A 26,428-nucleotide genomic window follows, 5' to 3' on the forward strand; every position below is an offset into this window, starting at 1 on the left:
TGTGCGCATACACTTAAATCCATGCCAACGCTCATATTTGTAAAAACTGCCTTTGACGTGGAAAAGTGTTTATCGTCACGTCAGGGTCTGAGCAGACGTATGTACTTTTTCTTGTCGGAGTGCTGCAGGTTTTTGGAAATGTAAGCTGTTCTTGCAGCTCGCTCTTCTAAATTAAAGGATTTGGACAATGCCTGGTGATCTTTTGTTAATGACATTAATTAGGAATCGTTTACAATGCAGAAAGCTGAAACCATTCAGTTGCGCGCAAGTTCAAGATTAGTTGCGATTCATAGATTTCACATCTGAAAGAGAGGCGTACGTTCATTCTATGAATCACACATACGCATATTTGAGAGATGATCGTAAGATCACGTTTAGGATGGTTTCTGCGCTCCCTTTTATAAGCGAGGCCCCTGAAACGGTGATTCATGAAATTATTTGATGATAAATTATTTGGCTGATTCTTGAGTTATTTGATAACACCACTCTGTCACTGAAGGAGGAAATAAAGCCAGGATTTGGAAAGGAAACCATTTGCTAAAGATGAGAACGAATGTATCTACAGGTACATCTCCAAAAATTAGAATATCATGAAAAAGGTCAATATTTTTTGTCACTCATTTCAGAAAGTGAAACCCATATATTATATAGATTCATTACACATAGAGTGAAATATTTCAAGCCTTTATTTCTTGAAATTTTGATGATTATGGCTTACAGATAATGAAAACCCAAAATTCAGTGTCTGTACCTGTATACTTCACAGCATATTGTGTGCAATAGCACCTCTTAGTGGTGAGCATCTCCTTTTTTGGTTTTGGCCCAATTGAGAGTGACCACACAGAACAAAATGTTACTCTTAAACATTAATATATATATATATATATATATATTCATTATTAATTCGTAATAGACATACCAACATACAACATATCAATATATTTAAATTATATATTATTATTATCTTCCTAGGATGTTTAGGATAAGTTTACGTTTAATGTGAAATGTCATTATTGCTTTTAGTTTTAGCCGTGTTACAGAGGGAGGTGAGGAATGCACTTTATTGTCAAAGACTTGTGCTGTCCATATGACTTGTCTTTTAACAAAATGTACAGTAGGTCTATCAGTTTGTTTCCGAAAATTTGCATCTTTTAAATCGTGGCAGAATAATTCTAGAATTTTTTTTTTTATCTGACAGATTTAACTCTTCTTTAAGCAAAAATGTACTTGATTTGATTAAGTACTTGAAGAGACTGGCTCATGTACACACACTAATTTATTCTAACTTATTCTACATATCATGAAGCCAGAATAATGTACTGCAGTTTTATCTGTACTGTTCTCCTCAATTATGATACTGTATTCTTCTCTGTAACGTGTCTGATTTTAGAACTCTCTCATATTAATGAGAAAGGAGAAAAATTCATCATTTTAGAACTCTCTCATATTAATGAGAAAGGAGAAAAATTCATCATTTTAGAACTCTCTCATATTAATGAGAAAGGAGAAAAATTCATCATGAAAATATGAATTTAGCCCTTCTTTATCAGCATTCAAGTTCTGTTTTAAAAGAAGTGTACTGACATTGGAAAATGTTTTTAATCATAAGACCCAGAAAGGAAAAAGACCGAGTCAATTTAGAAGAGAAAGAACTGTTTACTTATACAAAACAACAAAATAATAATAAAAAGGAGAACGTCGTCTTTGTGTACTCCATAATGAAACACAAAAACACCTTTATTCCTCTGATTCTTCCTTTCTGTATCTCACTCTCTCTCACAATCACCTGATCTGGATGTGTGTGAACTCATGCTGAGCTCAGCATAAAAAAAAAAATCTGTTTTAAACACACGCTGCTATGTAATGAGGATTTGGGCAGGAAACTTCTAGAAAATCAGTTGTGCGTGACCGTCATTCTCAACAGATTCAATCCTAGTCTCCCTCTTCCACGCCAACTGCTCCAACCGCTCCAGCCAGCTCTTCCTCACTTCCCTTGAGCCGTTCACCTGTGGAATGACACAAATGCCCAGACATAAGCAAGCTATGAACATCAAATATGTGTTTCACCAAAAACTCCTGTGTGCTCTATGTCCGATTTGGTGATCCATAAAATACTTGTTTTTAAGAAATTACAGAATTTATTTAAATTGTGGGTTTAAGAGACAAAACTAGTAATGTAAGGTCTAGTTTGTGCCAGAGGAGCGTACAGAGACAGGAAGTCCATATATGATGTAATTTAAGAGATCTCCAGAGCTTTTGAACCTTCTCAGCAATTAGCCTTACATCAAGCCCTGGCGGAGCTCAATGCAAAAAGGCTCTACAACTATAGTTTCAATATATTACTGATAAAAGAAGTGATGCAGAGATGGATTAATGCTTTAGTTATACATTGTACGTTATATTAGTGTCCACACCAAAGGGACGTTCTAACATTCTTATTAAAAGCGTGCTGCAGTTGTCATCTGTCACTTTAAATGCTCAAGCTCTTTCAAATTAATGTTTTTATCATTCATCATCAGCTGGAAAAAATTATTTGCATCGTTATTGTGTCGATTTGCAATTAAAACAATTATTGAAAATGTGTCATTACAGTTATCATTATAGATATCATCCTTGGTGCAGACCTGCCTTAGTCTCAGTCATGTCATACTCACGTATAAGTTCAGCAATGGCTTTCTGTGTTCGCCTCTCTAATTTCTCAAGCTTCTTGGCAACGTCTCTCTTTAGATCCCTATTACAAACACACAACACAAGCATTAAATGAATGAAAATTTTAACTAAAATGGATCTCAATTAATATGATGCATGATTGCGTTTTAGGAGTAAAAATTAAAGGTTTGTACCAGTCTGGTTTTCTGGGGGCAAGATTGGCCAGATCCTGAGAACACAAGTCAAGAGTGAAAAAAGAGAATAAGATTAGAGGCAAGGGCTGCCCAGTGATTCTTGCACTGTTTGAGATGACACTTTTCCACTACAAAAGAAAATTAAACAATGACATGTAAATAAGTCTACAAAGACAGAGCACACATACAGTGTAATTTGTTTAATGAGCAAACAACTCTTTTGAGCTGGTTCTTTTAATGAATTGTTCAAAACAAGACTCACAAATTATAGGTTTGAAGCTCCTACTTCAAAAAGTTTGCAAACACATTCGCAAATTTTTGTAAATTAATTATTTTATTTAGCAATGAACTAATCAGAAGTGAAAGCAAATACATTTATAATGTTACAAAAGATTTATATTTTAAATAAATGCTGTAAAGAGCTGGGAACTCCTCCCTGTCCTCAGCTTTCCTGAATAGACTTCCTGACCACCTGCTGGAACAATACAGGACCACTGGCTTTCCTCATCTACAGTACAGCGGCCAAACAATCCATCAATTTTAGAATGTCAACAGCTGTTTGTCAAACTCTAAGTGAGCATTTCGAACATCCTGGAGTCTTGAATAATTTGTGGCCAAGGGACTGAGCGAACTGGCTAGAACAGTATCCTGTTTTCTAATTTAATTACATACAGAAATACGGATTAATGCTCAAGGGAAAAGCTCTTGTGTTCTTGAAGTGCTCAGAGGGACGGAGCTGAATTGAGGGCCTTGACAGTTTGGTGGAAGGTCTCTCGTTTCTCAGAGCTTGCAAAACAACCGAGGGGACCATCATCAGGCTTCCATCAACCTAAAATAAGCAGCAGTGGTACAGTAAATCCTGACTGCTGACAAAACTCATTTAGAGAGAACAGAAATAACAAATATGATGTGGTAGGATGGGTTGCTTTGCTTGGGAAAATTCCAAGTCAAGTTGGACATTTGTCCTACCGCTTAAGCTGTGACTAAATACCATCTGGCACAGGTGAAAGGCTGAGCTGCATTCAAAAGCTGAGCAGACATTCATTATCTGCCTCGCCTCACTTCAGAATTTTGACAGCTTAAACAAAAAGACCAAGCTGTTGCCCAACAAAAGTGGATGTTTCCACTTATTGAATATGGAACTCAATAAGCAGAAAACACTTATGCACAATAAAGTACACTACTGTTCAAAAGTTTGGGGTATGTAAATTTTTTCATGTTTTTAAAGAAGTCCTTTATGTTCACTAAGGCTGCATTTATTTGATCAAAAATACAGTAAAAGTAATATTGTGAAATATTATTACAATTCAAAACAACTGTTTTCTATTTCAGTATATTTTAAAATGTAATTTATTCCTATTATGGCAAAGCTGAATTTTCATTATCATCACTGCAGTCTTCAGTGTCACATGATCCTTCAAAAATCATTCTATTATGCTGGTTTGCTGACAAGAAACATTATCATTATCAACGTTGAAAATTGTAAATTTTGCTGTGCTGCTATTTTTGTGGAAATTGTAATATTTTTTCAGGATTTGATGAATCATCAAAACCTGTTTTAATAATTTTCTTTACTGTCACTTTTGAATGAAAGTAGTATTTTTAATGTATTAAAATTTAATTTTGATTCATTCTGAATTTATTTTATCATAAAAACAGACCATTAAATCCCATCTATGGTCTAGGGGTATGATTCTCGCTTCAGTGTGAGAGGTCCTGGGTTCAAATCCCGGACGAGCCCCCACTTGTTACGTTCCACTTTCCCAGTCTAGGGTTGGGAGTATTTATTCAAGTTTTTTTTTTATTACAATCAACTAAATTACAGTAGAAATTGTTGCTTTGCTTTTCTAAAGACAAGTAGATTATCTCTCAGGTATAGCAGCAAAGGATTTGTTAAAACAACAAGTGTGCTGGGTGGTGAATCACCTCTCAGTGGGCCTCATTCATGAAACACGAGCAAAACTATTTTTTTGTGTAAATCATTCAAAAAGTCGTTCTGACGTAAATTTTCGGATTCATAAAAATGTTCGTATTTTGAAAATGTTAGTTGGTAAGAAAGAAATTTACACCTGCTCCCTACCACGTGTAAATGGTGCATAAAACATTCAAACGTTCTGTATTCTTTTAGACAATCTGATGACACTGCATTTTTATTAACTATGTATTAGAATGATATTTAACGAGTTAATTTGCCCTGTCCTTTTTTCGTTTTTTACTCTTTAACTTTGGGTAAAATGCAGAGCTCGTCACTGCCCCTTTTTACACAGCCGTCCAATCACAGTGGAGGAGGGGTGGGACAAACATTACGTTGACCAACCATGATCATACTTGTACAACACAACAATGGAGAAGTTAATATTGCTGGTTACTGCATTTTTATATTCAGTAATATTCTTCAAAATAAGATACTCGTAACATGTTACTGCCGTGAATATTCCAAACCATAGCAAACAACGCGTTACTCCTGAAAAATGCAGTGAATCCAGAAGAGAGTTTTCGGGAAGGTCGATTTTACGTATAAATTACTCAGAATTTACTCATATATTTACGTATGTTTCATGAATGAGGCCCATTGTTTCCAAACTGTGTTGCCATTTTAATAATGCATGTTTAAGGAGACACACCTTGAAACATTCTCTGCCTGACAACCTTCAATATCACCTTCATCTCAAAAACCAAAGTTAATGCCTTATAGCCACAAAATTATAGATCTATTAAGTGTTAAATTGGTTAATTCTGTTATTTACCCAGCCTCATGTTGTTGCAAAACTGCATCATTTTCTTCTAAGGAACATGAAAGAAGATTGTCATACAGGTTTGGAAGGACGTGAGCTCAAGTAAATTACCCTTTTTTATGTGGACTATTACTTTAACATGTACTAAGGGAGACGTAGTTCAGATATTGGGTGATGATTGTTTAGGAACCTTTGCAAACTGTCAATGCCAAACACCTCTTGAGCTCAGGGAGGGAAGCACAAGGGTTCTGTGAATCTGAACGTAAACAATGGGGGGAAAAAAAGCAAAGAGTTTGAGGCCTTGGCTTGAGCCTGAAATAGAGCTGAGAGCGAGAGAGACCTTTACCTCACAGCCCTTCTTAAGATCATGTAAACAGAGTACAGTTTTGTTATTTATTGTCCATTTACAACAGGCATTCTATCCAACAAGGACTTATATGGTTCTAAATGATAGAACTGAGAATTTAGTTTAGTATCCTTATGTATAAATGACACTAGATTTTATATCTTTGTGTGTTTTTTACCTATGTCTGTCCTCTGTCTCAGAGTCCTCCAGAGCTCTTTTTCTCTCAGGCTCTCCATCCTCAGATGCCTGTCCCTTTAGTTTAAAAAAAAAAAAAACATCTAGTTAATATAAGCAAAGAGACAAAATCCAAATAATGTTCCAAAACTCGAATAAGATTAAGATACAATGAAGCACAGGAAAGTTCTGATACACAAAGAAAGAGCCAAAGCTCTAATGTGCACATTTAAAGGGGTCATATGATGCGATTTCAAGTTTTCCTTTCTCTTTGGAGTGTTACAAGCTCTTGGTGCATAAAGAAGATCTGTAAAGTTGCAAAGACTAAAGTCTCAAATCCAAAGAGATATTCTTTATAAAAGTTAAGAGTCAGCCACGCCTACCTAAAACGGCTCGTTCTAACACGCCCCCACATGTCTATGTCACTATGTGGAAATATTAGCATAATGCCGCCCAAATGTGCATGCAAAGAAAGAAGGCATTATTAACTGTCTTGATATTTACTTTGAAAGCTTAAGCTGCGATTATGGTAATAAATACAAGGCAAACTTGTAATACAAATTAGGGAAGAACCGTGTTGGTTTAAAGATCATTCAAACACAAAATACAAAATCAATTGAGGCGTAACTTCTAATCTTTTTTTAATGCTAAACTTCCTTCTTTGGACACTAATAAATGTATTTAAAGATAAATGGTGGAAAAGTCAAGAGCTAAAATTATTAGAATGCATCTTCTTGACGTCAACTGATGCTAATTTGCTTATTAAACAATGCAATGCTTTACTGTTATGCTAACTCGCTAACTAAAGCATGTTAGCCCGTGAGCGCGCATTTCCCCTTAAAGAAATAACATTCATTATCACACTCACTTGAAGTTGCCGGTCTCGTAGAGCTTTTAATCTTTCTTTTCTTTTTAAAGCTTGCTCTTGTAAAGAACCCACAGGCTTCTCCATGGTGAAAATAAAGCATGGGTAGCCGGATCGATGAATCTGTTATCGACTATGCTGTCTGTTCAGAGCTTGGTAGAAGAACACCGAACACATCGATTACTATAACTTGTCAGCCTTGAACATAATTAAACTAACGGTAAAATATGTAAATAATGTTTTTATATATATACTATAATACACTGACTATAATATAATAACATAATTATAATATTACATTCCTTACTATACAATAAAAAAGTTAAATATAAATAATAAATTAATCTGTGCATATAGAATGATGGTTGGCCTATTTAGATAATTTGATTATAGTGACATATGCAGGAGTGAGTTTGTGAGTTTGATAATTGACTCTGTGACTCTGGTTAGTAGTCTGGATGTGTATTTTTTTCTATAGCCTAACGAAAAATCAAATATAGGCTATAATCATTTACGTACTCCAATATCATTTAATTTTATTTTTTCCATGAAACACAAAAGATGATTCTGGAGCTTCTGTTTTTCACATAAAGAACGTGGATGGTGATTTACAGACTACATTCATATTTTAGCTAACGGCTAATAATATAATAATTTCATACTGGAAACCGATAAATGGCGGATTTACACACACACAAAGAAAAACTACACTTCTAAATAAAAAAAATACAATAGGCTACAATAAAATCAACAGTTTACAACTGCATATAGACTTTCAAACATCATAACAGTAAAATATGTAAGATAGATAACCAATGCTATATATATGCTCTGGTCTGTTTAAAAAGCCTAAGAAAGAACAAGTAGCAACATTTATGAAGATTGTGCAGAGTTTAACTTAAGTAGCATAAAATAAAAATTTAATCAAAAGCATATTCAGATCACAACTCATCTGAATAGAAAAAAAATGACCCACAAGTTCCTCAAACAGGCAAACAATCCCCCAAACATGACATGGTGTGGAATGTAGGGCATTGCCATGGCAATACAGCTGCCATATAGGTCCATCCTCTTCCCAGTGACCAAACAGTCACAAAGATGCACTTAGCAATGGGATTAATACAAATGCTGCATTATGCACCCCCCCTCCTAGACTATCATTTTATTTGATTACTAAAATGAGTAAAAAAAAAAGTTAAATATTTTATTGTTTAAAGGCCTCATATTGTAGTATATAGTGTGGGAAAAGGGGTAAATATGTGCTTTGATTTAGAAAGGATGTATTGTTTAAGTTGCGGTATCTTTTAATCTATGTTTAAAGTTTACCGTCATCAAAAGCATATTGTTGTTCCAGTCAGGCACCAAACACAATAGACCCTTCAGAATTATATGGCGGTGTCATTGCACATGCAGTTATAGACAAAAACAAATGTGCCAAATGAAAATGGAAAGACATTAAATGAGATCATTCAGACTCTTTACCAAACCAAAGTTTATTTGCATAGAGTTTGCATGCTCTCAAGGGATCCAATGACCATATGGATCTTGAATAAATCTGAATGTAAAGATGTTTTACTCTCAAAAGCTTGAGCTGTGAAAAAAACTCATCAAGTCACACTGTTTGTGTGATTAAAACAACAAGAAGGAATATTAATACTTTATTTAAAAAAATGGCAGGCCAAAGGCATGTATTAGGGAAAGAAAATAGAAAATATGTTTTATTTATATGTGTGTACGCTAATTCATCTAGATCCTGTTTGCATCTAAATGGTGAAGTGAGAGTGTGTTTTGTGGAGAATAATAAATACTGCAGTGTGTTGTGTAGAATAATGATGACACACCGTGCCTGTGTGTGCTTTGGTTTTACCTGTGCTTTCAAAGCTTTTCCACACTCTCCAGCCTCAGGTGTCCACCCCTGTAGTTAAAATTAACTAATTAACAAGAGCAATGTGACAAATCCCAATTATGATCCAAAATCACGGCTAAACCCTGAGATACAATGAATCAGAGCCAATGTCCTAATGTGCAAATTTCAATCAAGAAGGAAGCATCAAATATTCAGGCAGCGTTAACTGTACATAAACAACTTTCTTATGCACTGCACAGCCAGGACAAACGAAAACACTCATCACCAAACAAGACTCAATTTAAGTAAGGACTCTGACTAAAAAATGAAATAAAAAAAAGCCTGAGACCTCTGTAGGCCTGAAACAAAATATTGTCTTTATTGAATTTCACTGTAATTTATGTCTGAATTTATAGAACAATGTCAAAGAGCATGTCCAAATCAGCATAATTACACTTTCATTTTTAATAAACTTGTTAGTGGGGCTTCATTTGATTTATGATTCTTTTTCTTTCATTTTTGGTAAACTATCCTTTTAAATAGGATGTCAGCACTTCCAAATCTTTGGAATTAAAAATAAAATCAAATAAAAAGTAATAATAATAATAAAAACAAACAAACAAACAACATTCTCTTCCATAATTATATCTGTATATAGATTTTTTTTTACATACACATTTTGTCTGTCTGTGTGTGTGTGTGTGTGTGTGTGTGTGTGTGTGCAAATTCTTAAATTGAATCAGTCAATTATAATAATAAGTAATTTGGGCTGTTACCAAGCAAATGAAGTCTATCAAATTAATGAAATTAAAATGAAATTAATCTTTGCAATGCAGAGAAAACACAGAAGCTGCATTAGAAGGGGCATTTAGATGCATTTACACTCTGTTTAAAGCAGGACATGAATGTATTTACTGCAGTTACAAATGCATTAATACTGTTTTGATATTTTAAACATAAAACGTTGAATACTGATATTTGAAATTATTTTAAAAAAAATGAAGAGATACTATAAATGTGAAATTAAGTCACTATTAATAAGTGAATCATTGCGATTGAACCGAATAATTTAAACGGTTGATTCATTCAGGAATGAAACAGCGTCATGTTGCTCAGAGTTGCAAATTGGAATTATTTGTTGGCGAAATAGAGCAAAAACAGTCAATACTGTGTCTAAAACGTAAGTGTCTAAATATAAAATCAATATCACATTTGTAATTATGCTGCTTTTTGGTGGGAAAAACGTCAGTCTTCGAGTGATACTGATTAACTATCAGTATCACTACTGATATCATATATCATATACTACAATATGAGGCAATGATATAAATATATAAATTTCTGCCCCATATCTTGAACTTTGTGATCATTCTAAATGCATTTTAATAAACTGAATCATGCAGTGAAAGAACCTACTAGACTTTCTATTGCCTTAGCTAAACTTTAGCTAACTTACATGGTAGCTCTCATGAGTCATGGATGTTAGCAGCAAGACAAATAAACTATAATTGCCTTTCGGATAATTAGCTGTAAATTCGAGGCACAGGTAGCTTAGTCTTTTGTTCATCACCACTCACCTCCACACCAAGACAAACACAAATGGAAAGGGAGGGAGGGCTTCACTTCTGCTTCTCTCTGCCTGTCAGTGACATGCAGCCTATCAGTGTGTGCTACACTGCTGTGCTGCGCGGAGACACGGAGGGAGAAAGGTAAAGGTAAACTTCTTTTTTTCTCGCAATACTTCATTTTCTGTTGCAATTCTTTATTTTTGTTTGCAAAAAAACACATTAATTTTTTCTCAATACTTTTCGTTTGCAAAACTTTATTTTCTTTTGCAAAACTTTATTTTCTTTTGCAAAACTTTATTATTTTGCATATATATGTGGCATTATATTGACTCCATAGTAAGGCATCCACAACATTTCCCGACCCGACCTGATATTTTGATTTTTAATTTGTTTGACAGGGAAAGCTGTTCGCAAACAGAAACACACACACACGCACACACATATACATATATTCATTTATTTAAAAAAAACAAAAAAAAAACACACTCCCCAGAAAAAAGGGCACTTTCTCTACAGGAAGAAAAAGGGCAGGCACTCAAGGCCCCTTATACACACACACACACACACACACACACTTTTTCCTGTGTACTGGAAGCTTCACAAATTAATAATGTAAATGTAAATTTGCTTTCTACAAACCAAGTCACCAGGATAAGTTCCTGCTCTCCAGTGCCATTCCATCCCTGCTAATTCTCACAATCAACTGTGACATGATGCTCAATGGTTTTCCTTCATCTTGTGCAGCTTTGAGGCTGAACTCCTCCCGGCTATTTCTTGCTTTGCTCTCTACTGCCACTGTAACGCTCGAGAGGAGGGGGGTGAACAGGGTAATGAATGTGTGCACAGACAAGTGCGTTCAACTCCTCTAGAATTCCTCCAGCAGAGATGTGCGTTTATCCGGCGCCTAACCGGCGAGATTTCTCAAATGTTGCTCTCTACATTCTTTAGTTTCTTTCTTCGGAATTGTCATTTTGACCCACCCTCCATCTAAAACACGTGCAACTTTGGGAGAGTTTGGCAACCAGGTAGTGGACAGCTATACAGCAGCATGCCGTTTCTAGCAAACAGTATTCCCTGGATCTTCGCCGAGTCAATCCATGGCCACTTCGTTTGTGGATGTATATTCAGCTGGTTTGATTGACGCCTAAGTGGAGGGAATACGCAGACGGGCGAGGGAGAATGGCTTCGAAAGAGCGACTGTACGAGCTGTGGATGTTATATTACACTAAGGTGAGTCACAAGCAGGCGATGGCGCGAGCCACTCGACACCTGTTAGCTTCGGAGTTTATGTTGTCGCAAACTTGCCACTGTCATTTCATATCATATCATATCGCATCCTGCATAATAATTAAAAGGCAAAAATACTCGCCATAATTCCTTGCCCCTTTGTGTAGAAACAGTTTCAGGAAGTGCGTCCGTGGTTATATTTCTGGGAAGGTTGCGCGTGCACCTACACAGTGAAAACATTTGACTTTCGCTTAATATTTCATGTTGTTATGAAGCGACTGACAATTGTGATGACAAGGACTGATGATATTTTCACTAAGCGTAACGCTATGGTTCATCCCAACAGGTCGATTTGATGCTTACAGTTATTCTGTGTCGTTCTAGTGTTTACCTGTGAGTCAGGTAATGCCATGCCTCTTCCTGCTCATTTCTCTTTTTCTTTGGATTTTGCAGATAGTCTCGAATAGACAACGTGGTTTGCAAGTTCTTTTAGTTGAAATAAATCAACAGCAATGCAGAGAATACAATGTAGGCTATTATTTAATGTTTAATTTAAAGTCTTTAATCACAATGCCGAAGAACTTTAACTACATGCTTGAATTGTTTATAGTTTATTTAAAATATGCATTTCATGTATTATTGCTGAAATGTTTTTATATTTGCTCATGAATTAGCTATGTCCGATTCGCGAACGAATCGTTCGTTTGAGTCGGATCTTTTTAGTGATTCAGTTGAACCGGCTCCTAACGATTTGTTCACGAAAGAACGATAGTTCATCTTAGTTCACGAATCGATCCGAGCAGTTCTCGTCATCAATTTACTGACTCGTTGCATAGAGAATTGTATGTTTACAGTTGGAGAGTTGACAGTTTTATCAGCAGTTTTATAACTTTGTTTTTATGAGCTTAATCGTTGTTGTAACAAAGTGAGCTGTGGGGCCTGTGAAATTACAATGCAAACCGTTTATAATAAAACTTAATAACAAAAAAGAGAAAAGAATGAATAAAAGAAAGAAAGAAAATATCCAAGCGAATTTTCCGTGTTGATTTTTCACAGGTGTTTTACCAGTATTTTGATTTGTGTTTTAGGGTTAAAATGTCTGTAAAGTTTATGGATAATGTCCTGGCTGGCATAATAATAATCAATATGTGTACCTATGGATTTTTTTTCTGAGACATTTAGAGTATGTAATATGCCATTAAAGGATGTCAGGGGCCATGTGATAATGTCATGACTTAAAAGAATCGCTGAATCATTTTTTTAGCCAGTTGAAAGAAACTATTCTGGAATAACCTGATTCACAGAAATGAGTCGGGCTTCCCTTCACTATGAAAAAGAAATAAACATGCCACATTAAGAATGGTTATGTTGACAACACCCTCTGGCAGAGTAGTGCATACAAAGACCACACTGCACTCTTGCACATTTTTGAGAGTTGGGCGTCCATGTGTATTCCTTCTGAAACTCTGTCATGATGGCCACTTTACTGGTCAGCAGCTGAAGTCAGCTGTAACGGCTCACTATAGCAAGTGTTCTTTATGAATGGCTACCATGGTAACCAAAACAGCAGGTGCAGGATACAAGAAGCATCAGGGGTCACCACAGAGAAATGTCTACTTGCAGATCACTGTTTTAATTTGACACTCTTTAAAAAATATTGTATAATTAGCAGATTGCATGGAAGAGAAGCTTTATAAATTATGCAATAGTGTTCCAGTCTGGTCTTGGCACAAAGTTCTCCAGATAGCTGGGAGTGTTTCTCTAGATCTCATTTATTTTATAATCTAAAAAGCAACCGTTTGTCTTTTCTTTCCCTTTTATTAATAACTTCACACATATAGCTAACAGGGATCCATACCAGACATGCAAAGTAGATGGACTGGTTCCTCTGGCTTGCTGCAGCAGGCAAATGGGTCTGCCTTTTTCCGCCATTACACTGATATACATGTGTATTAATATAAATGTATTTTTTGTGAAACAAGGATAAAAGGCATATGTGATTTTTGCACACCCATATTTGAGTTAGTTTCCCCTGCATGGTTGACCGCACAATGCTTTCCAATGTTTTGAATCTGGTTTGAAACACCCATTTTAAATGTCTCTGCTAACTACTGTCTGCTGTGATTTAAACAAGATAAGGTTGAAAATGTGCTTGTTTTTCTCTGGGCTCATGAGGGCTTGCTCTATTTTAAACCCGTTTAAAGCTCTCCTCACCTATTATGCCAGTCATTTGACCATAGAATGCGTCCTATGTCCTCCCAATGTAATGAGGTCTCATGGGAAGCTTGTAAATTTGGATTGGCACAATGTGTGTCCTTTAAGCTTAATTTTATTTTATTTTAGTTTAGTTTAGTATCGCAGTTCCATATTATCTTAGAGTCTGGTTGCAGGCATAAAATGTTTGCTCAAGCATAAAGTCAGCATAAAATTAAAATTTGCCTTACTGAACTTATTGTGAATGATTCATTCATTCTATGTCATTTTTATGAATTTTCTGCAAACATAATTTTTAATCAAAATCTCATAACTGGATCTTCCAGTGAAAATGAGAGACTTCTCTTTGGTGACATATGTAGGACATTTCATCATTTAGTCCACTTTTTCTTCAAAGTGTCAAATATAATAAGATGTATTATCATCCAAATTGATCTTATTATCTATCAAACGGTTCAAATTTACAACACTGACAGCAACAGAAACAGCAGACGGGCTGAATGACAATGCAAATTCACTGTCTGTCAGTAGGTGGTACTTTTGGACAAGCAGAAATACAGTGGTTACCATGTTTGCCCCTGTAAACAAAGCAGTGCTGCGCTTATAAACACTATTTTAACTTGAAAAACGTGAAATGACTTGAAAAAATGTCAACAAAACTTTTCGGAAGAAAGCCATTTTACTTTTATTCATTATGTAAAGACCGGTAAATATGCTCCCACACCTTGCTCGTCTTCCTAGTGAACATTTAGTGAGTGGCACTATGAAAAAACATGTGTGCAAGGTCTGAGGTCAAATGAAATTATTTTGTTTTCCAGATATTCACTTTTTTGTTCACATTTTTTTTTTAAATGTAACATTAATGACTACATTTCGACTAGTATTTCAAGTGTCAACTAGCAGCTGCAGTTCCGTTTAGTCGGCTAGTCAACTAGTCTTGCACATCCCAACTGTACAGAAGAAAAAAATCTGCCGTTACTTTTTCATTGTCAATTTAAAGATGTATTCAGTAATATTTGATTCTTGCCACTGGCCAGTATGGCAGTCATCTTGGACTTACTGACACCTAGTGGTGTGGATGTTGCATTGCACAGAAGCAAATGTTTGCATTGTTGAAATGCATCATTTGCTGTCAGACATGATTAATGTATTCTGTGAGGAAATGTGCTCAGTTAGGGGAAGGCTACCAAGACAGAGTGAATAGTATTTGGTTGGTCATGTGATCTTGAGATGGCTGCCCCCATAAGGTGACCCTCTCCATGTAGAATAAAACAGTTTTTATTAAGTTATGGCAGGAGTCTTCATCACATGTGAGTCTACATGACTTTAAACATATTTTTCATTAATTTCTTTAAGTGTAAACTTTTGTACAAAAGAGCTCACTGTTAAGCAAGCGTATTAGACTGTATGTGGCTGAATACTTCTTCCCCATAAGAGGCAGCTGTACACAATCGCAGAAGAACAGCAAAGTTTAATGTCATGTCATTCCGGTGATTTTGCTGTATTTGTAATAATGTGCCAGCTATTTTTTCTTTTGGCTGCGAGAGCAACACTGCCTCTGTCAGACCACTTCCTCTTGAGTGTGCTGTTCAGAGGACAACATTGATGTGATAAAAAACACTTCCTGTCATGGTTGCTACCATTTGTAACCTCCCTGAACAACCTGTTTGTGAGTTGACAAACACGTGGTACACATCATCACCCCATTTCAGCTGAAGACCAATTGAGGAAGAGGTTTTGGAAAATAACCGGTTTGTGCGTTGTGATTTTTGTGAGTTTGAGGGTTGACGCTCTATATTCTGTGGAGGCCCTTCATGCAGGATGATCTACAAATAAACTCGAGCTAGTTATCTAGATCTGTATTCGAAATAGCTTTCTACAATGGAAGAAACAGTCCACCCAACGATGACAAAAATATTGTCATTTATGTACCTCAGTGTCATCATTTTTTTCATGAAAAACAAAATGAGATTCTGGAGCTTCTAGTTGATGAGGAAAGTTAATGGTGATTCTTACTGCAAAACTCCTATAAAAAAGGACAATAAAAGCAGCACTGGAGTTGAGATGAGGATGAGTAAATGATCACAACATTAACAGAACATCATAGAATCTTTTACAATTCTAAAAAAATTATCATCAACATGAGGTGACAGACCTGCTGGATGCCCTCATGGTTACACAATCATGCATATTACGTTATATTACAACTATTTTTCAGTTGTTTGTTGCACCTCGCACGTGCTCCTCCTAGGAGGAGACTAACTTGGCAGGTGTGTATGTTTTTACAGACGACAAACCTGCTTGTACATCTGAATAGATTTTAGTGTATTGTCACAATAGACTGAGAGTCCTGGCAGCCGTGAAAAGACATCACCCATCTCAGTTCTCTGAACTGCCATTGTGTACCTTTGTCATGTACCTGTAAGTCAAGTTTTTGAGATTTACGTCACGTTTAAGATAAATGTTTGCATACAGGTGCATAATCTGATGTGAATACCAGCGTTTCGCATGTGAGGATCTTAAAAGCATTTTAAGCTCTTGTTTTATCTTCCCCTCACAATTCTGCAAGCAGGGTAACTTAGAGGTTTCAAATCTTTGTACTGGATAGTTCAACACTTTAATAGATACTTTAAAGTATTCAACAGGGCTTTGCCTATCCGGAGCACTTGTTCATTGTCAGAGAAGTTGGAAAAACTAATTTAACATTGTAGGGATTTCTTAATACCACAAACCACAGGACTGTGATATGCCACTGAATCAACTCATCATGAGGCTTCGAATTAATTCAATCAGGAGACAACAAAGCTTTCTTTGTATCAGGACTGGAGAGTTCGTTCACAACCAATAGAAACCACGATGTCTTGAGACCACCAATGAATGAACTCTTACATCCAACAGGAAAAGGATGAGTAAATTAACTAACCTCAGGCCACACGGGATCTATACGTGACTAACACATGATTCCCATCACATCCTGCATTCCAACAGAACGAAGAACATGGTATCTGGAAATGTGAAGCCGATTGGCAGATCGCGCCGCAGGTTGGACGTATGCCACGGATCAAAACCCCTTTGAACCTCAGATTCAATTGCTTCTCGCTGTTTACTCTCTCGATTGAAGACTTTTGCCGCTTGCTGTCCCGAACGCAGGCTCTTCGCCATTTGCTTTCTCGAGCAAGGCCTTGTCGCCGCGTGGAGAGCACTCTAACTTGTGCTCACAAGCTGAACCATCAGGCGATCGACCATCTAAGAACTCAAACACTTCAGTGGACGTCATCGCAGTAACCAATCAGCAAGGGAATTCCCACCACAGCCACAAGAGCTTCTCAGCTTTCAGCAAAACGCAAGTAACGAACAAAATCTTCTATCTGCTGAACTGACGCTGATGATTGATTTAAGCAGTAAACGTAAGACAAATCTCTGCTTTGTGAATTATCTCAGGCTGAATTTAAAACCAAACGAGTTAGAACCAAGAAAACTTCATGCAACTCCGTTAACTCATTTCCTTCATTCTTCTGAACTGTATAAGTGTGTGTGTGTGTATGTGTGTTTTAGCTTAGTTTAATGTAATCCAGCCTAACTAATAAATTCATGTTTCATTTATAAAGAAGTATTGTCTGGTGTCGTGAAATTTTAAAGTAAAAACCCTTGCCAAGATCATTGCTACCTAGCTCGTAGCTTACTTATCAGAGAACGTATTACCCGTGGCCAGGGAAATACAAAGATTCAAGTTGTTAAAATATACTGACATCACCGGCTCGCTGGACGACCGTTGATGTAAAGTGTAAACTATCAGATTTGAATTCAGTTTTAATCAGGTGGACCTCGAATTTTCAGATTCGAGTCCTTTCAAACCCTGAATGAATTAATAGTAATTAATTCCCTTATAAGAAGTAATGAGTTAAATTCCTTACAGCACAACAACATTCACATTTAAATATAAAAGTTCTTTGGCATTAATGGTTCCATGAAAAACCTGTAACGTCCATTGAACCTTACCATTGCACAAAAGGTTCTTTATAGTGGTGAAAGGTTCTTTAGATTATTAAAATGTTCTTCACACTAGACAGAATGGTTCTTTTAAGAAGGTTCTTTGGCATCACTGTCAAAATCCACCTTTTGGAGAGAAGGTGCTTGCTGTAGAGCAGGTGGGCATATAGCTTGATGTCCAGCTCACCTTCTCTGGACGTAATGGGTAAAGCTTGGAGGTCCGACCACACCCTAACCCTAAACAATAGCCCTATCCCTAAACATACTAAACACTAGATCAAGCTCCACCCATTAGGTCCACAGGGGCGGAGCTAGACTATGTCAAGCCCCACCCATTTTACCCATTTGGCTCTGCAGTGAGTACCACTTTTGCTGCTTTTGGAACCTTTTTAAAGAGTATTGTGTTATCCAGGCAGTCTAATGAAATGTTTGCAGTCCATTTCTCCAGAGACATCTGATTGATTATTCTAACAGTTCAATGTCTAAACTCTGTAGAGTGTAGCTGATTTATTGGATTGCCTGTGTTTTTCTTTATAGGAATCTCTTATATTTGCCCTCTTTGATATATGCTACACCATGTTTTAGCACTGGATGGCTATTTATCTAAACGTAATATTTTGAGAAAAAATATCTACAATATTTCTTTATTTTATTAAATATTAATTAACTCATTACCTTTTTTTTTGTCTTCACTTGATTAAGCTTGCAAACAGCTGACTAAACCTTTGGGTGTTTACAAAGTTGTACTGCCTACTTATCACTTTGCTGAGGCCTAAGTTCACTTACTGCCCAGTTTTGAAGAATGAAACATCTTCATAAGTAGAGCGTATACATGGCAGTTACCAATGCTTATCTGCCAAAATCCAGTCTCGGCTCGCTACATAATAGTAATGTTTTATCAGCAGAAACAAGAACCCATTACAGTCCATGATAGACCACCTAAATGATCGGAGTATTAGGCAGACATGAGAATACATCTGCACTGTAAAAACCAAAAAGGGCTACAACATGTACTTTGAACAGCAGATTAATCAAAAAGATACAAAAAAGTTGGCTACTTCCTGATTTTGTAATGCATTTTATGACTGTCACATATTTTGTTTGAGTCATTAACGCAGCTGCTGACTTCATCACCTGCTTGAAGAGGCAGAGGATGTGTGCACATAAACAGACTGTCTGGATAAACCAGAAGGCTGTGATCTAAGCTTTTACATTGATGTGGCGATGCTATTGTTTTTGTACAATGGCTTGTTTTTTTTGTTGCAACTCAACTGCACATTTTTCTGGAGACCACATAGAACTCGTTGTTTTTTTGTAAATCTATGAATCTAGATGTTACCTACTTGTTTGCTTATACTTGTCTTCAGCAAAATATCAAACAGGAGAGTTTACATTCATAGTTCCATTCCAATACCTAGTAAGTTGCCTATACCTAGACACCATTTTATTTGGGTTAATAGGCCGCTTTTGACTGAAACGACCGAAACACGATTTGGGAATGAAAATTGTGGCTGCAATTTAAAATTTGATTAAAAATATTAGGTTTGCTGTGCTTGTTTTGTAGGGCTGCACAATTTGGTCAGCATTTTGTGATGTACAGGTGCATCTCAAAAATTTTGAATATCGTGAAAAAGTTCTTTTTTTTGTAACTTATTTCAAAAAGTGAAACTTTCATATATTCTAGATTCATTACATGTAAAGTAAAACATTTCAAAAGTTTTTTTTTTTGTTTGTTTTAATTTTGATGAATAGAGCTTACAGCCCATTAAAGTCAAAAATCCAGTATATAAAAATAAATAATATCCAAATAAATAAATCCAAATAATAATAATAACTGATACATGCATGACAAACTTTTGGCCAAATTAAAATATTATTAATACTACATAAACAAAATAAGAAATACTCCTATTTTAATATATCATTGTAATGTAACAAAATCACATATTTAAGAAAAATAATACAATTAATAATAATAATAATTGATATATACATGACAAACTTTTGGCCAAATTAAAATCCAATATTATTACTACTACATTTAAAAAAACATTAAAAAAATTACTAAAAAAATAATAAGAAGTACTACTATTTTAATATATCATTGTAATGTAACAAAATCACATATTTAAGAAAAATAATACAATTAATAATAATAATAATAGCAATTTAATTTTACATTACCTCTGTAAAATTACAATACTAATATTTATGGCTGTCTTAATTTCTTAATTTACAAACTTTAAATCTTTAAAGTTTGATTGGGCAACTCTAGCATTTGGAAGGTAATATGATTTTGGTTTTGGAAGTGATACTACTGAACTCTTACCTATTCTCTTACCTAACAGAAACCAGGATTCCTTTGTGGTTAACGAGATGTAACAATTGTTGTTCTTTTTTCTGCCATTGATGTGGATAGTATTGTATTTATGTATATTACATTTGTATTTAACTTAAAAGATTTTAATATGGGCAATGCAGCATTTAGCTGAACATTGGTTTCTTACTTTTGTTTGTCATCTTCAGTTTTTCACAAAAATTATTACATAAATATTAATATTAAGTACTTGGCAGACCTGTTAAAAACCGGGTAGCAAGAGGTGCTTTAACGTTTTCAATGCTGCAGGGAAATCCATGCAGATTTTTAGAGAAAAACTGAAGAAAAAAAATCCCCAGGTGGAGGGATAAGTCCAGGCTGCTGCTGTCAAGGAGCTCCAGTACTTTCCGAGATTTACCCGTAGGACTGTTTAACTATATTTAGCCCTCTTTGACTCATTTAGCAGCTTCAATCATCTGGAAGAAGGCTAATCAGAATTCAGCCATACTACTACTTTGTTCAATGGTATGTCATGAAGCTACTATTGTTCTATTATAATTTTGATCCCCCAGTCAGTCTGTGGCCTAATTAAGAGGAAGTTATCATTTCCTTCTACTACATTGATGCTTCAAGGACATTATTCTGTTTGCTTGTGTAGTGGGTGAGGCTAGTAGCCGTTGGTGGAGATGCAGGATGTTTGTATGGCAGCTGGGTGGGCCTTTTTTATTTGGCTAGGTGTGTATAAAGTTCATTTGTCTTAAATAATCGGGAAAATCTCAAAGCATTTTGAATGTGTGTTGCCTCCTGAAGAATATTTGAGGATTTTCACATGTATCCTGAGGCCTGTGTTTACTGACATTGAGAATAATTCATAGAAACCCAGAGAAAAACTCTCTTTGTGTCCGCTGAGCAGCTGCGAGCTCTCTGAGCTGCCAGGAATCTCAAACAGAATGGCTCATCTGTGATTTGCCTTCTTCACAGAACACCACTGGAGTCAAATACTGTAGCATTCAAGAACTGACCTGAATTTAACTAACTCTACTTTATCATCCCAAGACAGTTATCATATTAACAGAAAAGGGGAATGAATAGCAATTAGTTTCCATGAGTAGGGTACAAATTGGTGTCTCATTAGAGAAATTAATTTGATAAGATATTGTCTAGCATGAAATTAATCTATCATGAAAAGTAGTTCATTTTAAACACATCAAATGTCTCGGTCCTCCCTTAAAATGGGGATTTTGGCCCGTTCCACATCAGAGGTTTGGACTTTCTTGACTATATCAAACAATGAAATCGCACAACAACGTCATAATTTCAACATCAAATTACATAAATGTACCTAATATTGTGACACCCATTACGTATTATGGACAGAAAGATATACATAATCTCATTCTACTTTTTCCATTTTTTTTCCATTTTAACCATTTCATTCTATGACCCAAAAGTATTGTATGAAAAAGATATTTGAATATAAGTTAAATATAGGCTAAGTCCAATAACTTAACTATTACAAAATGCAATGTTTTTTATTTATTGTTAATTACCAAAAATAATAATTATATACCTATTATTTTCTAATATGTATATATTCCCCGTATTTTAATGTCCATATATTGACTGATTTATTCAAGTTGCAAGCCCTGTTTTGTACCTTATTCATGGTAAGAATCAGAAAGTATTAACTGTTGCACATGTATGTTTGTCACATCTGGATGTGAATACAAAAAATAACGACGGTTTCACAATATCTGTTTCAGTTCTTAGATCTGCCTAAAACTTTTTCATTTCCCATTATCAATTAAAGAAATTTAGCATGTTGACTGTTGCTGTTATTTTTGACTGTTTGTTTGAGGACGTGCAATTTCTAATTCTGTTGAAATGTAGCAACCCTGACAGATCATCTAGTGGTGAAACGGTAGTTACAAGACTGCCAAACCTCTGTGTAGTACGTACAAAGTACGATTATATAGTTATCACATATTTCATATGTAAATAATGTTTCTTTAGAAAAGCATCCAAAATAGAACATTATTTGCGATTGCTTTCTCGTAAATCTGGTAGTCTCAATAAATGAAATCTGTGTCAAGTTCAAAATCTAATTTACTGGATTCAGCTGTGCCAGAGCTTAAAATGGAAAACTCATTAAGGGTGATGATATAAACAGTAGGCAACACTGGGCCCACAGAGACACACTGTTGGCATTTCCCCCTGTAAAGCTCAGCACTTAGTTAGGATCAAGTGATCAATCAGCAAAGTGACTCAATACCAGCTCAACTTCAGTTCCGTGTCATTGCTTTAAGAGTTTAAATTTAGGGTTCATTCCCCATACGGTTGTAAAAGTGCTTTTTCATGCATCTGCTCAAGTGGGGGCATGTCACTTCCATCTGACTGCTGATTCATACTGATGACTGAATCAGTGATTGTTGCTCAGACTTCAGGTTTCCCTCCAGCTATTATCTGAAAGCCACACCAAATATTTTTGTGGGATAAAAGCATGCTTTACAGTGCTCTCAACCATGGTCTGTGTACCAAAATGAGAGGGTTGCACAACTGGGCTTTCAACTCTGTCAAGGTCTTTAGAAAGAATTCAGTTCAATTACAGCATCATCACATTTTTGTCAGTCAGCCTTAGGTAGCATGATGGTTTACAAAGCAGTTTGTTGAAAGTGAATGAGAACTGGGTTTGTCCAGCTTCAAAATGACTTAATAGGCTGTACATCAAATCTTTGTAAGTCATTTGACTCTTGTGAGAAACAGGTTGAAATTTGAAGGGATGGTTCAACCAGAATATCAAAAACCAAACCAAACCCGTAAGACGGTAGTTCATCTTCAAGACACAAATGAAGAATTGAGTCCATCCATTGAAAGTCTATTCTATTAAAACTTTGAGGCTTCAGAAAGTTCATAAAGGATCCTAAAAGAAGTCCATATAAATCGAGCGGTTCTAGAGACGTGCTTGTTTTATATGATATACAGATTTTAGGCTTTTATTCGCATATAAACATTGATAAAACCATACTTGCTTGACATCTCATTGCTTCAAGCAAGTACTTTGAACTATCATTTAACGTAATTGATGTGCTCTATGTATGTGCGTTGATCAGTGTTTATATGCGAGTAAAAGCCTAAATTCAATATGTTCATCATAGAAAGAGATCATGTTTCTTCAGAAGACTTAGCATAAACCACTCTATACATATGGGATTTGTTTTAAGGGTTTATAATAACATGAGTGTGAGTACATGATGACAGAATTTTTATTTTGTCATGAACAAATCATTTTTTTTAAGTCCGATTTCTTTAATTGATTCAATTGATCCAGTTAAAGGGGTCATATGATGTTGCTAAAAAGAACATTATTTTGTGTATTTTGGTTTAATGTAATGTGTTTATGCGGTTTAAGGTTAAAAAACACATTATTTTCCACATACTGTACATTATTGTTTCTCCTCTATGCCCCGCCTTTCTGAAACGCGTCGATTTTTACAAAGCTCATCGTTCTGAAAAGCGAGGTGTGCTCTGATTGGCCAGCTATCCAGTGCGTTGTGATTGGCCGAATACCTCAAAAGTGTGACGTAAATGTTACGCCCCTACCATACTGTGATGCCGTCTCCCGAATTGTGACGAGACAAAAACATTAAAACCCATTATAAACGAGGCATTTGTTGCATCCAGTGGGGACATAATTATGGATTATAATGACTAAAGGTCTCTGCACACGGAGTCCGACATTTTCGTATGTGTTCATAACGTGAGGTCGTATTTATTTTTTTAACGTGACTCCGTGTGCTATGACCTTTACACTGTCTTTTTACGCGTTGCGTTGCATCGCGCCATGTAAACATAAAACCATGTCTGCATTTGTGATCGGAGAAATGACAAACATACGGTGGCTCTGAACTGTCAAAACACCTCTCAAAATGCTTGCTACAGATGCGAAAAACGGAAAAAATCTAACCCGATCCGAATTTTTTTTTTATGACGGACGAATATTTCGGAGGCAGTGTGTAAACATGATTGACATAACGTGTGACCTGAATGATTTGCTCAAGAATCAGAATGATCCTGTTCTCAAATTTAACTCAATACTCTCAGAAAATAAGGTTCAAAAGTTGTCACTGGGGCAGTACCTTGTGAAAAGGCACACCTTTGTACCAAAAGAGTCCATAATGGTACCTTAAAGGTACATATTAGCACCTAAAGTGTACATATTAGCACCTAAAGTGTACATATTAGTACCTAAAAGGTACAAAAGTATAACTTTTGAAAAGGTACCGCCCCAGTGACAGCTGTTGTACCTTTTTTTTCTGAGAGTGAATGATTCAGTTAGAGAGGTTAACAGCTCTCTGGACAGGAAGATTAGCCGTGTGTAACGACTTAAATTCTGACATGTTTGTGACACAAAGACTCAGACTATAATACACATGTTGTATACATCACTCTAATGAGATTTTATAGTGCTTTTTGTCGTTTTTGAAGCTTGAAAGCATGTAACTGCGTGGAAAAGAGCAGCCAGTACATTATTCTAATTTTCTCTTTTTGTGTTCCTTGAATGTAAGAAAGTCATGGTTTAAAATGACATGAAAGTGAATAAATAAAGTTGAAAACAACATGAAAGTGAATAAATAAAGACAGAATTTTTATTCAAAATGTTGTGAAATGTTGCATCAGGTGCACCGTGGCTTACCGGTTTTAGTTTGTAGCGAGATAAAACACACTCTACCAATAAAGCTGTGGTAGCGGCAAAGGAGGAAGAGAACATGGTGACGATGAGCCCAGCTCAGAGAAGACAGGAAATATGGCTCAGTTAAAGTGACTTGCCATTTCCTGGTTGCTCGACAGAAGTACAGACAGCAAGAGAGCAGAAAAGAGCAGAGAAGTAAACAAGCGGAGGCATCATGATGGATTCTGAATGATTCTGAGGCTTACAGGCAAACACATTCTGGACTTTATAGAAGCAACTTGGTGGGGGCTCCGCAGAGACCGGGGTAACAAGAGCCCCTCCACCACACATCACCTGCCATGAGACATGGACTGGCCCCTAAATGAACAACAATTGGTAAAGTTCGTTTCTTTCCACCTTGAGCAGGTTTAGTGTTATTGTACAGTTGCTTCCTGCTGCAGTGCACATTGTTTTGGTATGCCAGAAGCCCTCTGTATTTTGCTATCAGAGTGTGTACATATCAGAGAGTGTTTTATGAAGCTGCTGACAGCCCAACTTCCCCTGTATGAGTAGGCGGATCAAGCTGCATCATTTAAGCTACAGTTTACAGTTTAATGCAGTTTAATGCAAGACATTATGGATTGTGCAAGTGCTTCTTGTTTTTGTCTCATAGACAAAACCATTGTCACTGCTTTTATTGCATTACGAATTCACAGTTACACTGCACAAGTTTGCATACCGTGTAGTTTCCTGTTGTGTTAACACAAGTGTGTGCATGCTCTGATTTTGAAGATAGAACCCAGTCATGCTCATGGTGTAAAGGTTTTCTACGCATGTGCAAAATTACATAATTTCCAAGTTGAATAGATTTTAGGGTGCCTGAGAGACTGTTGGCTGGGCTAGTTGATTAACTGGCATTAAGGAAGTTCAGAATAATCTGGCTTCGGGTTCATTTGACCCCGATGAGATGCGTTTCTCAAGGGGCTTTCACAAATGATGTGTTCAAAAACAACTGGACTGGGCACAATGGATGTGGTTTTAAAAGTAGAACTTTTCAATTTAGATGCAAAAGGAGTACCCATAGACACTTGGATTATCTTGTGTGTGAGTTTGTTTGTAACCTTGACCTCTCTAACCTTGGGGTTGTCCTGTCAAAAATGTTTTACAGCCTCTTACTTTTTCCTTTTATCTCTCTGTCTTTCAGAAAGATGTCACTTACCTGCAGCAGTGGTTGGAGGCATTCGTGGCGTCTTTTGAGAAGGTCATTGATGTGCAGTCGACGGAGCCTCGTCGGTGAGTCAGTTACATGCTGACTTATCAAAATGTCAGAGGCACAGGGAGTTGATCTGTAGGTGGTCAGGTCCAGATGGAACTCTAACTATGATGGTATTTTAAGGCCTATATTTGTTTAATTGCTCATTTAATGGTTGGTGAGTTTGAAAAATCCATATTTTGAATACTTTCATCTCCTTCATCCTGCAGATCTGATATAGTGAGTCTTGATATTGGCTAATTCAGTGCACACCAGATCTGTGATCTAAAGATTAGCACATATACTATGTTGGAGATGAAGGATCAATTCCAGCCCAATGTTGTGGTTCAGCTAGGGTTGCCTGTTTAAAATTTAGAAAAAT

The 26,428-nt window shown here is 36.1% G+C and overlaps 2 protein-coding genes across 2 annotated transcripts in view; one reads left to right on the top strand and one right to left on the bottom strand.

The window, feature by feature from the left end:
* Positions 1–1,545: 1,545 nt before the first annotated feature.
* Positions 1,546–7,122, bottom strand: LOC107685596 (coiled-coil domain-containing protein 12-like). Its single transcript, XM_016482242.1, has 5 exons — positions 6,967–7,122; positions 6,103–6,176; positions 2,844–2,948; positions 2,655–2,731; positions 1,546–2,006 (listed from the first exon to the last, which is right to left on the bottom strand). The coding sequence occupies exons 1-5, from the start codon at positions 7,048–7,050 to the stop codon at positions 1,933–1,935; spliced, it is 414 nt and encodes a 137-aa protein (XP_016337728.1). The 5' UTR covers positions 7,051–7,122; the 3' UTR covers positions 1,546–1,932.
* Positions 7,123–11,033: 3,911 nt separating this feature from the next.
* The window catches only part of LOC107685597 (neurobeachin-like protein 2), a 73,130-nt gene continuing 57,735 nt past the window's right edge, over positions 11,034–26,428 (top strand). The window contains exons 1-2 of the mRNA XM_016482243.1: positions 11,034–11,607; positions 25,999–26,087. Of these exons, the coding sequence (XP_016337729.1) occupies positions 11,557–11,607; positions 25,999–26,087 (140 nt within the window). The 5' untranslated portion in view covers positions 11,034–11,556. The remainder of the gene's footprint in view (positions 11,608–25,998; positions 26,088–26,428) is intronic.

Source organism: Sinocyclocheilus anshuiensis, unplaced genomic scaffold, assembly GCF_001515605.1.
Source record: "Sinocyclocheilus anshuiensis isolate Anshui unplaced genomic scaffold, SAMN03320099.WGS_v1.1 scaffold185, whole genome shotgun sequence".
Classification (NCBI taxonomy): domain Eukaryota; kingdom Metazoa; phylum Chordata; class Actinopteri; order Cypriniformes; family Cyprinidae; genus Sinocyclocheilus; species Sinocyclocheilus anshuiensis.